General features: G+C 51.5%; 1 protein-coding gene and 1 pseudogene across 2 annotated transcripts; one reads left to right on the plus strand and one right to left on the minus strand.

The window, feature by feature from the left end:
• Positions 1-274: 274 nt before the first annotated feature.
• LOC149329490 (uncharacterized) lies at positions 275-5,798 on the minus strand. 2 transcript variants are annotated; one of them, XM_089560278.1, is made up of 2 exons: positions 4,334-5,798; positions 275-421 (listed from the first exon to the last, which is right to left on the minus strand). In XM_089560278.1, the coding sequence occupies exons 1-2, from the start codon at positions 5,543-5,545 to the stop codon at positions 290-292; spliced, it is 1,344 nt and encodes a 447-aa protein (XP_089416404.1). In that variant the 5' UTR covers positions 5,546-5,798; the 3' UTR covers positions 275-289. The 2 variants fall into 2 exon arrangements, with proteins under 2 accessions (XP_089416404.1, XP_089416405.1); XM_089560279.1 differs by lacking the exon at positions 275-421 and adding an exon at positions 3,890-3,959.
• A 3,951-nt stretch (positions 5,799-9,749) lies between these two features.
• On the plus strand, positions 9,750-11,593 carry LOC149329491 (uncharacterized; annotated as a pseudogene).
• The last annotated feature ends 2,189 nt before the right edge of the window (positions 11,594-13,782 follow it).

Below are 13,782 nucleotides of genomic sequence, written 5' to 3' on the forward strand. Positions count from 1 at the left end.
TACGGTGTCTTCGTTCACTCCCATCTCTCTTCCTTCCCGTTACGGCGAGGTACAGGTGTCCACCGAGATATGCGAGACTGGTACATTTCCTTTCCTCAAAAACCGATTTATCGACGAGCAAGTGCTGGTGGAAAACATTTATTTACAGATAAACTTCGGGAGGTGAGGCATGAGCTGACCCAAAGGGGGCCAGCCCTCACAAGTACTAGGTGGAGGTCCCTAGTTCGGGACCCCAGTGGCGTCGGCCGCTGCCCGGGCTCGCGCGACCAGGGCCCGTTGGGCCTGCAGGTCAGAGCAGCCGAGCAGGGTGGCCTCCCAGTCCTCCCGGGTTGGGTTGGGGTGAGGGGGGATAGCAGGGTTGGAGGGGCAGGCCCACACCATGTGGTAGATGTCCGAAGACTTCTCCGCACAGTGCGGACAGCTGCCAGAGAAAGAAGGGTCAAAGTGTTTTAGAGCTGCCGGGCACAGCAAAGTATTTGTATATAGGCGAAGCAGAAGCCGCTCCTCCGCCTTTGAGAGACCTTTACACGGGCGGGGATAAAGACTATGGCCATATTGATAAAGTAAAGAAATGTCTTTAAACGAGTAAGCTGGAGAGAATTCGAGTTCCTGATCGTCGGGGTCGGAGGGGAATGTCCGGTGAGAGAGCGCGCGGGCGGCGGCGTCAGCTGCCTCATTTCCCTCAAGGCCCATGTGAGCAGGAGCCCAAACGATACGCCGGTGAGCGGGGTCCCCGGTATAGACGCTGTTTTGGAGAATGCGGTAGGCTAGATACGGTACCCAGCCCTGCTCGACGTTCCGACATGCCCCTCGCGAGTCGGAAATAATTGTTTTTGAATTGGAATGAGATGCAGCCAAAGCAATGGCGACCTCCTCCGCGTGTGTTATGTCACGGGCTCGGAAAGTAAGGCCGTTCACTGTTTTGGATTCGTGGACGACTGCGGCCGTGAACCATCCCCCATGGTGGGGGCCGGAGGCATCCACGTAGAATACGCCGGGTTTCGATCCATAGTGGCGGGCCAGGGCTTCCGCCCGCGCCAGGCGCCGGCCATTATGGTCCTCACGGTTCATGTTCGCGGGAAGAGGGCGCACGTGGAGGGCGCATCTCCACTGGGATGGAATACGTACGCGCTCTTCCATGAGAGTGGTGTGTTGGATGTGTAGTCGGGCAAGAAGGCGGCGACCCGACGATGTCTTCGAGAGACGTGTGTATTGGTTGGTCAAGTGAGCTTCCCGGAGCTCCCGAAATGTGTTCACCATGCCCAGTCCTAGGAGGCGTTTGTTGGAGGTGGTCACGGGGAGGTCCAGAGCCCGCTTAATAATTTTGCGGAGGATGACTTCGAGTGAATCCTCGTCTTGCTTCCGCAGGTGGAGGTATGGAGTCGAATATAGAATTCGACTGGTTACAAATGCATGCGCCAGCCGCAAGGCGTCCTTACATCGTAACCCCCCGCGCTTGTTAGAAACCCGGCGGACTAAGCGGCCCACCTGGTCCCCCACCTGACGGAGTTTGGCCAATGTTGTTTCTGACCGTCTGTCTTGATGTATAAAGAGCCCCAGTACCCGGACTTCGATTTTTTCAGGGATTGGACCTGTCTCAAGAGACAATGAAATTTTGGCTGTGCACTTTGGTGAGGGGCGTATGTGCACAAATTCAGACTTTTGGGTGGGGCATTGGAGGCCGCAGCGGCGAGCATAACGGTCCACTATGGTCGCCGCCTCCTGCAGGTTGGCCTCAATGTCTCCAAGGCAACCCTGTGTGGCCCACAGGGTGATGTCATCGGCGTACAGCGCATGCTGTACACCGGTGACAGCGCCCAGCTGGGCCGGTAGGCGCATCATAGCCAGATTGAATAAAAGGGGAGAGAGCACCGCGCCCTGTGGTGTACCCCTGGTTCCTAAATGAAAAGGGCCATGTTCCTTATCCTGGATTCGAATGTAAGATTGTCTGTCTGTCAAAAATTGCCGAATGTATTGAAAGGCGTTTCTGCCGCAGTTAGTTTGAGAAAGGTGGGTGAGAATGATCTCGTGGGTAACGTTGTCGAATGCTCCCTTCAAATCCAAGGCGAGTACGACCTTGTCATTGTGAGCGCATTCGACGGGGTCAAGGACAGCCCGATTGAGTTGTAGCAGGACATCCTGTGCAGATCTCTGTGGGCGAAACCCGAACATGGTGTCCGCGAAAAGATGTTTGGATTCCATGAACTCGGACAGCCTGTCGCGTACCATCGTCTCCATGAGTTTGCCCACACAAGAAGTCAGAGAGATGGGGCGGAGGTTGTCCGTGTTGATGGCCTTCCCAGGTTTAGGAATGAAGGTGACCAGGGCGGTCTTCCAGTCGATGGGGAGTGGTACTTCCCCAAGCCAGATTGAGTTAATGTAATTCAGTAAAGACAATTATGTCGGGTCGGGGAGGTTGGCTAACAATTTGACTGTAATTTTGTCCCGACCCGGAGCGGTGCCACGTTTCATTTTTGCCAGGGCCGCCCTCAGGTCATGGAGCTGGAACGGTTGATCCAGCTCAACGTTCTCAGAACCTGCATAAGAGTACGCCGGCCCGCGGGGGTCCTGGGTGGTGCACAAGTACTGGTCCCGGAGCTTGTGCGCCAACTGAGTTGTGTTGCCCTGAAAGCTGTGTATGGCTCTTTGGAGGTGTTTTTGAGTTTCCGTGCGTGTTTGCGTGGGGTCAATTAGGGCGCGAAAAAGTCGCCACGTGTTCCGGCTGGACATTTGCCGCGCGGCCGTGTTGCATCGTGCCACCCAGTTGGAGTCGGCGAGTTGGGCCGCATACTCAGCCGCTCGTTGAGTGAGCTCGGCGATGCGAGCTTTAAGTTTCCGGTTGTGCTTCTGCCGACGCCACCGACGGACGAGGCAATGCCGGGCCTCCCAGAGGTGGAGCAGGTGGTTGTCCACATCAGAAACCGCCTCTGAGAGCTGAATTTGAGTTTCGGAGGAGCGAACGCTAGAGACCAATTGTTCTGACCAAGACTGGTAGCCTTGTTCATGTATTGGTGTGGCAGTGTTATAATTTTGCCTGAACTTGGTCCAATCTGGGAGTCGGGCTTGTGTTGTTGGTCGCGCGAAAGGATAGGTCCTAATCGTAATGTTCAGGAGGCAGTGGTCGCTGCCGAGGGTTTCCTCGGTGTTGACCCAGTCTGCATACTGAATGTTGTGGGTGAAGGTCAAGTCCGGACACGTATCCCTTGTCACGGAGTTGCCTATACGAGTTGGATGGATGGGGTCAGTGTGAAGAGTGAGGCCCAGCGTTGACGCAAGCTCCGCCAACTTGCGTCCCCGCTTCTCTTCACGGCAGTAACCCCACATCCGAGAGGGAGCGTTGAAATCGCCCACAATCAGGAGGGGGTCCCGACCCGCAACTCTCAGCGCGCGGCTAAAGAGGTCCGCGAATGATACATTCGGCAATTTCGGATTGCAGTATATATTGAGTATGTGTAACGGTGGGTCCTGCTTGCGGAGTGGGAGGAGGGTCACCATTACATAGGAGTATTCAAGTTGTATGTCTAAGTCGACCTGGTTGGCTGTATAATTTCTATGAACGCAGAGACAAGACGAGGGGTCCTGCTGGAACGTCGTATAATTTGTTAGTGTGGCGCCTTTCCCTGGCTCTTGGAGGGCAACCACCGCTGGCAAATGCTCAAAGGTTGATAGGAAAAGCCGGAGGTCGGCGCGCTTGGAACGGGACCGGAGCCCCCGACAGTTCCATTGAGTAATCGTAATGGGGGAAGCCGATTTGGAAAGGGGGGAGCGCCTATACCGAGGGTGTCCCGCCATGCTCAGATTTTGACGTGATAGGTGGTAGTGAGGCTGCCCCCGAGCCAGATACCAGGGGCTGAAGCTCAGCACCTGGAAGGGTGCAGCTGTCTTCGTCATCGTCGAGGTCATTGACTCGCCGGGATAATCTAGAGGGCCGACCAGATACGTCCTTAAGGGGGCCGGCTCTGCGAGAAAGGCGGGGGTTACTCGAGACGTGTTGAGCGATCATAGAGGGGATAGCCTCCATGACTCGAGCTATAAGGCGTTCCATCGCTGTCTCCAACAAGGTGTCAAATTTGGCATTGAGACGGGCTTCGAGTTCAGCAAGGGAAGGTTCCATAGCCGGTGTCGCCGCCGTCTCGCTCTCCATAGCCTCTGTGTCGGGGTTACTAGGGGGACGAGGAGTTGTTCTAGCCTCTAAGGCTTCAATTTTGGCAAGTAGCATCTCGTTTTGGGCCCGGAGAGAAGCTACAAGGTTGTGGAGCTCAGCGTCAGCCGCCGAGCGAGGGGCAGGGGAGAAGGGGTGGGAGGAGGAGGCAACCCTGCCTGAACCGCTCACCTGTTTGCCATTTTTGACAGCGTTGGCCCAGGAACCGGCCGCGCCATTCTTGTCTTGGGAGCGGGCTTGCTTCTCCTGGCCGCCGTGTGGGGGCGGTGGTGGCACTTGACAGCCCTTGACGTCCTTCCCGCTGGTAGGCGTCTGTTGTTTTGAAGCGTCGCTGCCGACGCTACCAGGGTGATGTGGCTGCCTGCCCGTCACGCTGGATTTCCCGCCCTTAGGGGCGGCTGGCTTGTTGGGACGGTATTTTGCAGTGCAGTCCCGCGAGTTCGTGGCATGGCCACCACCACAAACTGCACACTTGGCCACACACTGGTGAGGGGCCCGCACCCCCTCTTTTATGGGTGCCTGCTGTCCACACAGGCCACACTTATCTTGTGCTGGGTTGGGGCAAGCGTCTGCCCGATGGCCGACAGTTCCACACAAGCTGCAGGCCGGAATAGTGCGCAAATACGGCTGCACTGAGACGATTTCAGAGTTGTAGTGGACGTATTTTGGCTTAACCGTGCCGGCAAAGGTGAGCCGGGCCTTGTTGGAGTTGCCGAACTTGCGGATATCCAGTAGAGTGCCGCTCCTCCACTGCACGCTAGGTTGAAGAGATTCGGACGTCTCATGGTTGGCCACCGTAATGACTCCATAACAGACGTCCTCGTCATGTTCTTTGAGATGGCCGGCGAGAGGCACATCTCCTATGGTCGATTTGATGGAAAAATCTCCCAGCAGACGGTCTGCGACGTGGGCGTTCCGGGTGCTGGCGAGGATCAAATTTTGGTCCTTGCATAAAAGGAGGCTCAACTCGGACGCCTTAGGCGCCCCGAGGAAAGCGCCGAACGCGGCACCGAGCTCGCCGTATTGAAAGACGTCCCGGATGGCCAATGACTTCCGGGGCTTTATGACGATGACAAAGTCGTCTAGGTGAAATTTTGGTGAAGGCTTGGGCCTCCACTTGGTAACAGGGTTGCGGCCCTTTGGGCCGGCGTCCTTCGCCTTTTGCGAGGCGGGAGCTTGGCGGGTAGCAGCAGCCTTGTCGGTGGTTTGCGTGGCGTTCGCCGCTATCTTGGCCTCGCGTCTGGACCGGCGCTCAAGCAGACGCAGAAGATTTGCATTGCGGATCGAGTCCGCGGGTGCCGATTTGGGTTCCACAGTGACGGGAACGGTCGACCAAGACATGGCGTCCGGGTCATAGCCGCGTTGCAGAAGTGTTTCTTCCATCTTGCCGAAAGAAGCGGCTCCCTCACAGCCGAACGCCGGCGCAGCCGTTAGGCTTAGCGTCGGCGCCGGAGGCGGGAAGGAAAAACCGCGTTAAAATTTGTAAAAGGGGGCCCACCTATATGAATTTGGTGTCCACGGGTGCCGATGAACGTGCCGAATCCAAAGGGAGCGAAATTGATGGGATCCAATGACTTGAGTCGTGGCTCCTGTCAAAAAATGACGGAGCCGAAGCGCCACACGTCTTGCAGACGCCCGCCAGTAGGCGTCCCCTCGACGAGCAAGGCGTACAGCCGAACGGGCGATGGCGTTCTGCGGACTCCCTGGCAGCGTGGCGGAATGGTCACGGGACCAAATACGGCGGCGCCCATGCTCCCGCCCTGTTAAGTGTCTATAAATGCGCGCTTGCCTTGTCGTGAATGCTTTGCTATGCAATCCTCTAAGGAGAAGTGGATGGATGGATGGAAACAACTTTATTACACAAAAAAATTCTTCCAGGGTTGTCCCCTACTGGTCCAGGAGTCCACGGGCTTGTGCTTCACGTAAAGCCCGATAAACCAGCCATTTCTGGCCGACGGGCTGAGCGGTCCGTAAAGCAGCCTCCCAGGAAGAATGAGTGGGATCGGGGATGGGGGGTACTGCCTTTGGGAAAGGACATTCCCAAAGGTAGTGGAAAAGTGTGGATCTGGGCACGCCACAGGTGCTACAAGCAGGAGGAAAGGTGGGGTGAAAGTATGAGAGAGTGGCCGGCGCGGTGGCTCAGTGGTTATGGTGCTCGGCTGCTGACCCGAAAGACGCGGGTTCGATCCTGGCCGCGGCAGCTGAATTTCTTTGTAGGAGAAATTCTAGAGGCCCGTGTACTGTGCGATGTCAGTTCATGTTAAAACACCACAGGTGGTCGAAATTGCCGGAGTCCTCCACTACGGCGTCTTTCATAGGCTTAGTCGCTTTGGGACGTTAAAACCCATAAACCAAACCAAATCATGAGAGACGGCGGGGAGAAATGAAGCAGCCTGTCTGTAACTGCCCTTACAAAAATGGATTTTGAATTTCTGATATCGTTATGATATAATCGTGGTGAGTCATCAGAAATTAATCACAAAGACTGCATATGTTGTGTTTCCACATCAGCCCGACATCAAAAATGGTTAATGAGTTTTTTCATTAAGTTTCTGTACCAGATTTACATCATAAATGCTTGGTTAATTTTTGCCTTAACTTTAAGGGACCGAAGTGACAACATAAATTCTTGATGTGTTTTGCATGAACTTTCCTGATGAAAAAAAAGGTAGTTTTTCTGATGCGTGAAGACATCAGAGCAGTATTTTTTTCAAGCATCGCCCGAGGCGCTCTTTTAAATTTCTCGTGGAGCAATGATGCACAACAACTAAGAGAACTTTGTAGTTAAATCTCTTCATTTGTAACTGCTGGAAATTCCATATATGATGCCAATATTATCCTGCAAAACTCAACTTATTGACAGCTCGTAACTAGCACTTCTTAGGGGGCGTTTTATTGGCACTATATAAGCATCATCCAGCGCTGGGAGATCTGTTCTCGCTTCGGCGAGCGCGGTTTGGCCGCTTCTTTTTGAGGAGCGTCCGCTCCGGCGGATGCAGTTGTTGCTGCGACGCGCGTCTTTCCTTTCCTTTTCCTCTTTCCTCTGATCTTTTAACTCTCATCTATCTGCACGTGGCAGCGGTGGTGGCTTGGCTGGAGCCAGTTGGCAGGCCCGTGCAATTTCGTCTTCATCCTTCTCTCAGTCACAACAACAACAACAGCGCTATGAAGTGCAGAAAGGTGAGTGTACCGGTGTGGAATGCACTTCCATAGTTTGTAATGCCCTTTTCTCTTGATCTTGTTACATTCTCCTTTCAAAGTGTTGATGGAACCTGTTTGCAGCAATGATTGGCAGATTACGGTCCTGGGCAGTTCCACGTTCCAAGTAGCACATAGGATAGTCTAGTGGATGTTTACATTACACGTGTAAGACTGTTTCACCGTAGCGGATTCTGTGTGATGTTAAAGAGCCGGTAAAAAATAGAATTCGCGACTTTTTTCTTTTTTTTTCCGGTGGGGAGGGGGGGGGGGCAGGACACTGGTTTCAACGCATCATAAACCAATCAGAAATGCATCATGAATTCAGCATGCCTGCAAAATAAATTCATCAGAATCTCAACAGAAAAACACACATCACGTCTTAATCAGAAAACTGGTGGCCAATTTTCATCACCATTGCATCAGAAACTCAACTCAGAAGTCATCAGAAATACCTGATGAGTATGATGTCTGAAATCATTGACTTTTTATCAGACACTCATCACAGATTTTTGTAAGGGTGTGGCCATGTGGCGCTGGATAAGGGCAACAAGGTACTGTGAGGTGGTGGCAGTGTCATGCGGCTGAGTTTGTAAGGAGAAGTGACAACGGCAGGAAGAAGCGAGAAAGCGACAACGTGCACATCGCGCCAGAACAGAGTGAAAAACGTCTTGCAAACCGTTGTGTTAAGGATGCTGCTCGGCGACAATGTTCTATCTCGCGGAGTGGTTCCACGTCATCGGTCACAGAAGGTTCTTAACACCTGACTGCTCAGGAATGCCGCAATGCTACCAGGCGACGGCAAGGCGCCGAAGAATCGCCAGGAGAACGCGTGCAAACACTCGAAAAACAGCCGAAATGTTTCCCTGTAGCTGTAGTCCCGACTGCGGAGAAAGCGCAGTTGGAGCTACAGTCCACATCTTCTGGGCTTCCCCGTTGACGTCCCTAAGCCAGCGCTATCGCTAAGTACTTTCGAGCAGAGGGATACTGCACTGCTCAGCTTTTAGCCGGCCGGCCAACGCAAGGACAATGAGCGAGCCACCGAGGTCATCGCGAGTGTCCTCTCATTGCCTAGCGTCAACCTCAGGTTATATTTTAAAAGCAATAAAGATTTTCTCCTCCTCCTCTGCCTTGAAAACAAAAATCATTTCGATATAAACTTTAGAAATGAAAGGTAGTAAACTATTCCACTGACGCAGCTGTCCCTTGTATTTTTACTTGAACGACTTCAGGGTGAAATATGCGGATGCTTACAGTTGAAAACGCACTTTTTCCTAACTTCGGGGTAATTTTATTTGACGCTTTCAGTTTCGTTTGCTGCAACATTTGGTGTAGTTAATAGTCATGCAGGGAAACAAAACGACAATTTTTTAATTCCGGATAGCAAGTTTATATATTTTCATAAAAATATGACAAAATGGCAGAATTTTACATCTCATTTACATTTCAGAAAATATTTATACCGCACAAAAATACTTCGCCTGAATCCCATCAAAAGCCAAAATCTGTCACTGAACTATTTATGGAGTGTTGTCGAAAAAAATTAGATTTTTGATAAGTTATTCAGCGCTGCTAAGCGTCTCAGGTTTTCGAATTCTCCCCAACTGCGCTCACATCAGGAGTAAACTATTTTCGGCAAAAATATTTAAGGCTTAGTTTACGACTTAACAGTAAGTTTGCGCGTTTTTTTTAACGAATCGGAGATGGTTCAGCGAAAAATCTAGAACGTTTGTGTTGTATAGTTCTTGTTTCCTTTTCAATGTGAACACCGCCAGGGGGCTGCAGTTGTGTGTATATATATGTGTGTGCGTCGCATTCGGTTTGCAGCGAAATATTGATTCGTGACTGGGGAGAGGGAAAAAAAATCTGTCCTCGCTTCGGAAAGCGCGGCTTCGGCCGCTTATCTGTTTTTTTTCAGCAGTGTCCGCTCCGGCGGACGCAGTTGTTGCTGCGACGCGCGTCTTTTCTTTCCTTTTTCTCTTTCCTCGTATCTCTCTACTCTCCTGTATCTGCACGTGGCAGCGGTGGGGGCTTGGCTCGAGCCAGTAGGCAGGCCCGTGCAATTTCCTTTTCATCCTTTTCTCAGTCACAACAACAACGTTTGCGGCCTTCGGGCTGCGACCATGTATCTGTTTTTTCAGCCAGCGTCCGTCCCGGCGGACGCGGTTGTTGCGACGCGCGTCTTTACTCTCTTACTCTGTGCTCTTATCTTTCAACTCTCTTGTGGTGGCTCGGCTTGAGCCAGTTGGCAGGCCCGTGCACATTCCTTTTCATTCTTCTCTCAGTCGCAACCAACCAAATGAATAAACTGGGTTTCGTTCCATGCGTTTGCTGTCATGGTTCACGGTCTTCAAGGGCGGTTCACGCCTACACTACATTGGCGACGAGGATGAACGGAAGAGCGGGCGTAACAACCTTTTCGCTTCCAGTCATGGGCTTTTCCGGACCGCACAACCGCCCCCATTTCTGCCTGTTCCAGGTCGCCCGGCTGTTCCTTGGTCACAATGGGTGCGTCTATTCGTGAACTACAAGCTGGCTTCGGGAGCGTCTGATTTTTCGGCAGAGCGTCGCAAAGCACTTCTTATCCACTGTCTGGGCGTCGAAGGCCAGCGAATATTCTTCACCCTTCCTGTGTCAGCCAAAGACGCCAAAGAAGGTGAGAGCGCTACCGCTAAGGATCTGCCAGCAGATAGTGAGGGCGCAAACACCGGACTGTTGCCAAAACAGACAGAGACGGCACTTTCGCCATATGACGATGCGGTTACAGCCTTGGGGAACCATTTTACCACCCAAACCAATATCGTCGTAGAACGTCACCGTTTTCGCAAACGCGTCCAGCAGCCAGGGGAATCTATCAACGAGTATCGTGTTGCATTACGTGAGCATGCAGCTGCTTGTTCGTTCGCCGTGCTTGAGGATGCGCTCCGTGATCAGTTCGTGACTAGCATTTCTTCGCAACATGTCCGTGAGCGTCTGTTGCTCGATGGCTCGAGTCTTTCTTTTTCGCGTGCTGTGCTTGTGGCCACTCAGCTAGAACAAATTACTCAAGACGTCCAAGCTTTTGCGTCTACAAGTGCACAGCACATTGCTACCAAGAGCAACGCCCCCTTCCACTGCTTTCGTTGCGGTTATAATCAGCACTCGGCTGCGTCGTTCCACTGCCCGGCTAAAGGGAAACGCTGTCATTGCTGCGGCGGGGTCGGTCATTTCAAGTCAGTGTGCAATAAGGATCGACGCGTTGCTTCTGTTCGGGAACTGAGCAGCGAAGAACGCAGTGACGTTGCAAACATTCTGGTAGTGGCCGCATCCACTCACCCTGGTATCCATATTGATGTCTTAGTAGGAAACACCAGCGTAGCATTCTTAGTTTGTTTCGGGATCAGCAGTTTCCATTATGTCGTACAGCCTCTTCAACCAGCATTTCTCCAGTAAAGCACACTGTACTGCCCCGCTAGTTAAGTTATTGGACTATTCAAGACAGCCCATACCGGTGCATGGATGTTTTGTCTCTGAGGTTACGTACATGGCTCGTACAGCATTCATTTTGTTTTATGTCGTGTATCGGGGCACTTCGCTTCTCGGTATCGATGCGATTAGAGCTCTTAATCTAAGAGTTGATTTCCTTTGTTGCCTTGAGACAACTGCCACTGCAGCTGGTAGCCAAGAACGATGTTCTGTAAAAGAAACGCATCCGTGTTATGATGGGCTCCCCAGCTACTTAAGAGAAGAGTTCCATTGTCTGTTTGGACAGGGCATTGGTCTGGCTAAGACTTCTGTTCACCAGGCCAAAACGCGTCCATCCGTCCAACCCACTGCGTCTAAGCTTCAATCGTGGAACCTCAGTGAGAGTGGTGAGTGTGTCCGCATTCAGCATGGGTCGCCTTCTGACGCTCCAGGATTGCTCGGACCAGTTCTTCACACTCCGGACCCACCTCAAGACACAACAGAGGCGTTGCTTCCAACGCCGGACCCTCCGCGCCGTGTGCTGCCACCTCGCAAGAGACGACCGCCTGACCGATATGGCTACATGTAGGCCAGTGTGAACTCTAGGTGAAGAGTGCATGAATGGACTGTGTTGTGATCATTTTTTTTCAAACTGCAATGGTTTACATGTACATGTGCATTTGATATTAGTAAATCCTTTGAGATGTTGTAATACGTACTAATCCACTAATTCACTAACCTTAACGTAAAGGGAGGGAATATGTTGTAAAGTTAGTTCTTGTTTCCTTTTTGAATGTGAACACCGCCAGGGGGCTGCAGTTCTGCGTATATGTGTGTGCGTCACTGAATAAACTGGGTTTCGTTCCAAGCGTTTGCTGTCATGGTTCACGGTCTTCAAGGGCGGTTCACGCCTACACTAGAGTTTGGCGTGAAATGACCTGAAAGCAAAGGCATGGTAAACGCATGGTAAAGGCATGGTAACTCGATTGGTGAAAGGCAAGCACAAAAGGAAAGCAATAGTAGCCGCTTGAAACGACATGCTGGCGTGGACCGTATACATTTCATATCAGCAGCTTTCGGGCCTTGCAAATTGCATATTAGCTACACCATTGTTAAGCTTTGTAACGAAAGCTACATTACTATCGCTGGGATGCTTTTCTCCGTGAGCCTCCGAATGACTTTGAGACGACCTTCAGATGAGTCATGGTTAGTCTTGCTATGCACGTATACCTAACCACGTGCGGTCCACTTAGTGGGCCACCTTGGCCGTTAAACTTCGACCACGACCTTTGACCTTTGACATTGACATTTCATCTTTGACAGTGACGTTTGACACTAAACTTTGATATTGAACTTTGATCTTGAGCTTTGACATTGAATTCTTACATTGGAAGTTATCGGCACAGGCAGTAAGAAAGTCACATGGTAATCACATTGTGTCACGTGATACAATTCACAGTTGTGACATAAGGTACGGGGTATATATAACCAGAGCTGTGTGCTATGGAGGAAGGAGAGCGCGCTGAGGCGCGCACGTGTAGTGAAGTACACTCCTTATAACTTTCTTTTTAACATTATGCCTAATGGCAAACACCTCGATTAAAAAAAAAGTACATCTTGGAACAATGCGGCAAGTTGCTTGAAGCTTTCGCTACGTGAAACTCGGTTCGGCAGGGTTGAACCACTGGCATTTCTGAACTTAGGTTACCTCCTTTGGATCTTTGCGTTTCACTTCACTCGTTCTGTATTCAGTTCACCGTGGAAGCGTACATAACGAGCCTGGTATGTGGCTTGCGGGGGTTGCTGAAGTCCACCATTGCACGTGACCTTGACGACTGCGGCATTCTCTCCAGAAGCATTTGGCATCAATTATAACTGATTAAAATGATGCTTATAAGCGTGAACGCAAGAAAATACTTAGCCGTAAGGAGAAACAAGAAATGAGAGTTCATCAAAAACACGAAGGCTTAGAAGTGGAGGTCGAAAAATTGATTATCTGAGCAACCTGTAGAAAAACGCAAACGGCTATGGTACAGACGACAACGTGGTAACACATCATATGCCACTATTAAGGGAGTAATTACTCCTCAGCATCCTCCCAAGCGCTGTCATATGACGACAAAGAAAAGGAAACAAGCGCAAGAAACTTCATTGATAAAGAAAAATGCCCCCTGGCCCGGGGTTCGAACCAGGGACCACCGCGTGACCGGGGCAGCCGTTTACGAAATGAGCGAAACACGACTGGTGGTCCGTCACTGCTCCGAAGCGCCTCCGCTCCGTCGCTCCACTCCGTCGCTGCTGCAGCAGACCATGTGCCAAGTGGGGCAACTCTGCGCAACAGCACCACGTTTCCAATAACCGACAGAGCGCGTTGGCTTCCTGGTGCGAAGGAAGCGTCTGCGGGTGCGACAGGCAGCAGGAGCAGAAGAATGGAGAAAGCAACCACGAGTCCGCTGATGAAGAGGATACGGCCCGGGGTATGCGGGGAAGAAAAGGCTTCGGAGGATGCTGCAGGAAGCAGATACAACGTGCGAAGAAAGGTTTTGGACAACGTGCAGAAAGGGCGCACCCTGACGGCAAAATTGTGTCGCCCCCCTTCTAAATATTTGGAAATGATTTCAGCGCAGTGTATTCTGAAATCTTCGATATCGTCTGGCTGACTCAGAAGAAGAAGGAACATAGAACAGAGGAAAAAAACCTGCCTGACTCATGCTATGAGTCGAACATCTTCAAAGCTTTGTCCTGGACTTGCTTTCTGTCACATCTTCAACACTGACAGTGTGAACGCGTTAATTTGTTCCTGTTGGTTATCCATGAAAACAGTTAGCGCAAGAAACGGGACGGCAGAAAGAGGGCACGCCACGAGCGCTCTTGGTGGGTACTCTTTCTGCCGTCCCGTTTCTTGCGCTAACTGGTTTCACTGACAGAGTAAGAGATGATTGTAGCAGGAGCTAAAATCTCCGGCAGACCGCAGTGTT

Source organism: Amblyomma mixtum, chromosome 9 (genome assembly GCF_055824585.1).
Source record: "Amblyomma mixtum isolate Tamu chromosome 9, ASM5582458v1, whole genome shotgun sequence".
Lineage (NCBI taxonomy): Eukaryota > Metazoa > Arthropoda > Arachnida > Ixodida > Ixodidae > Amblyomma > Amblyomma mixtum.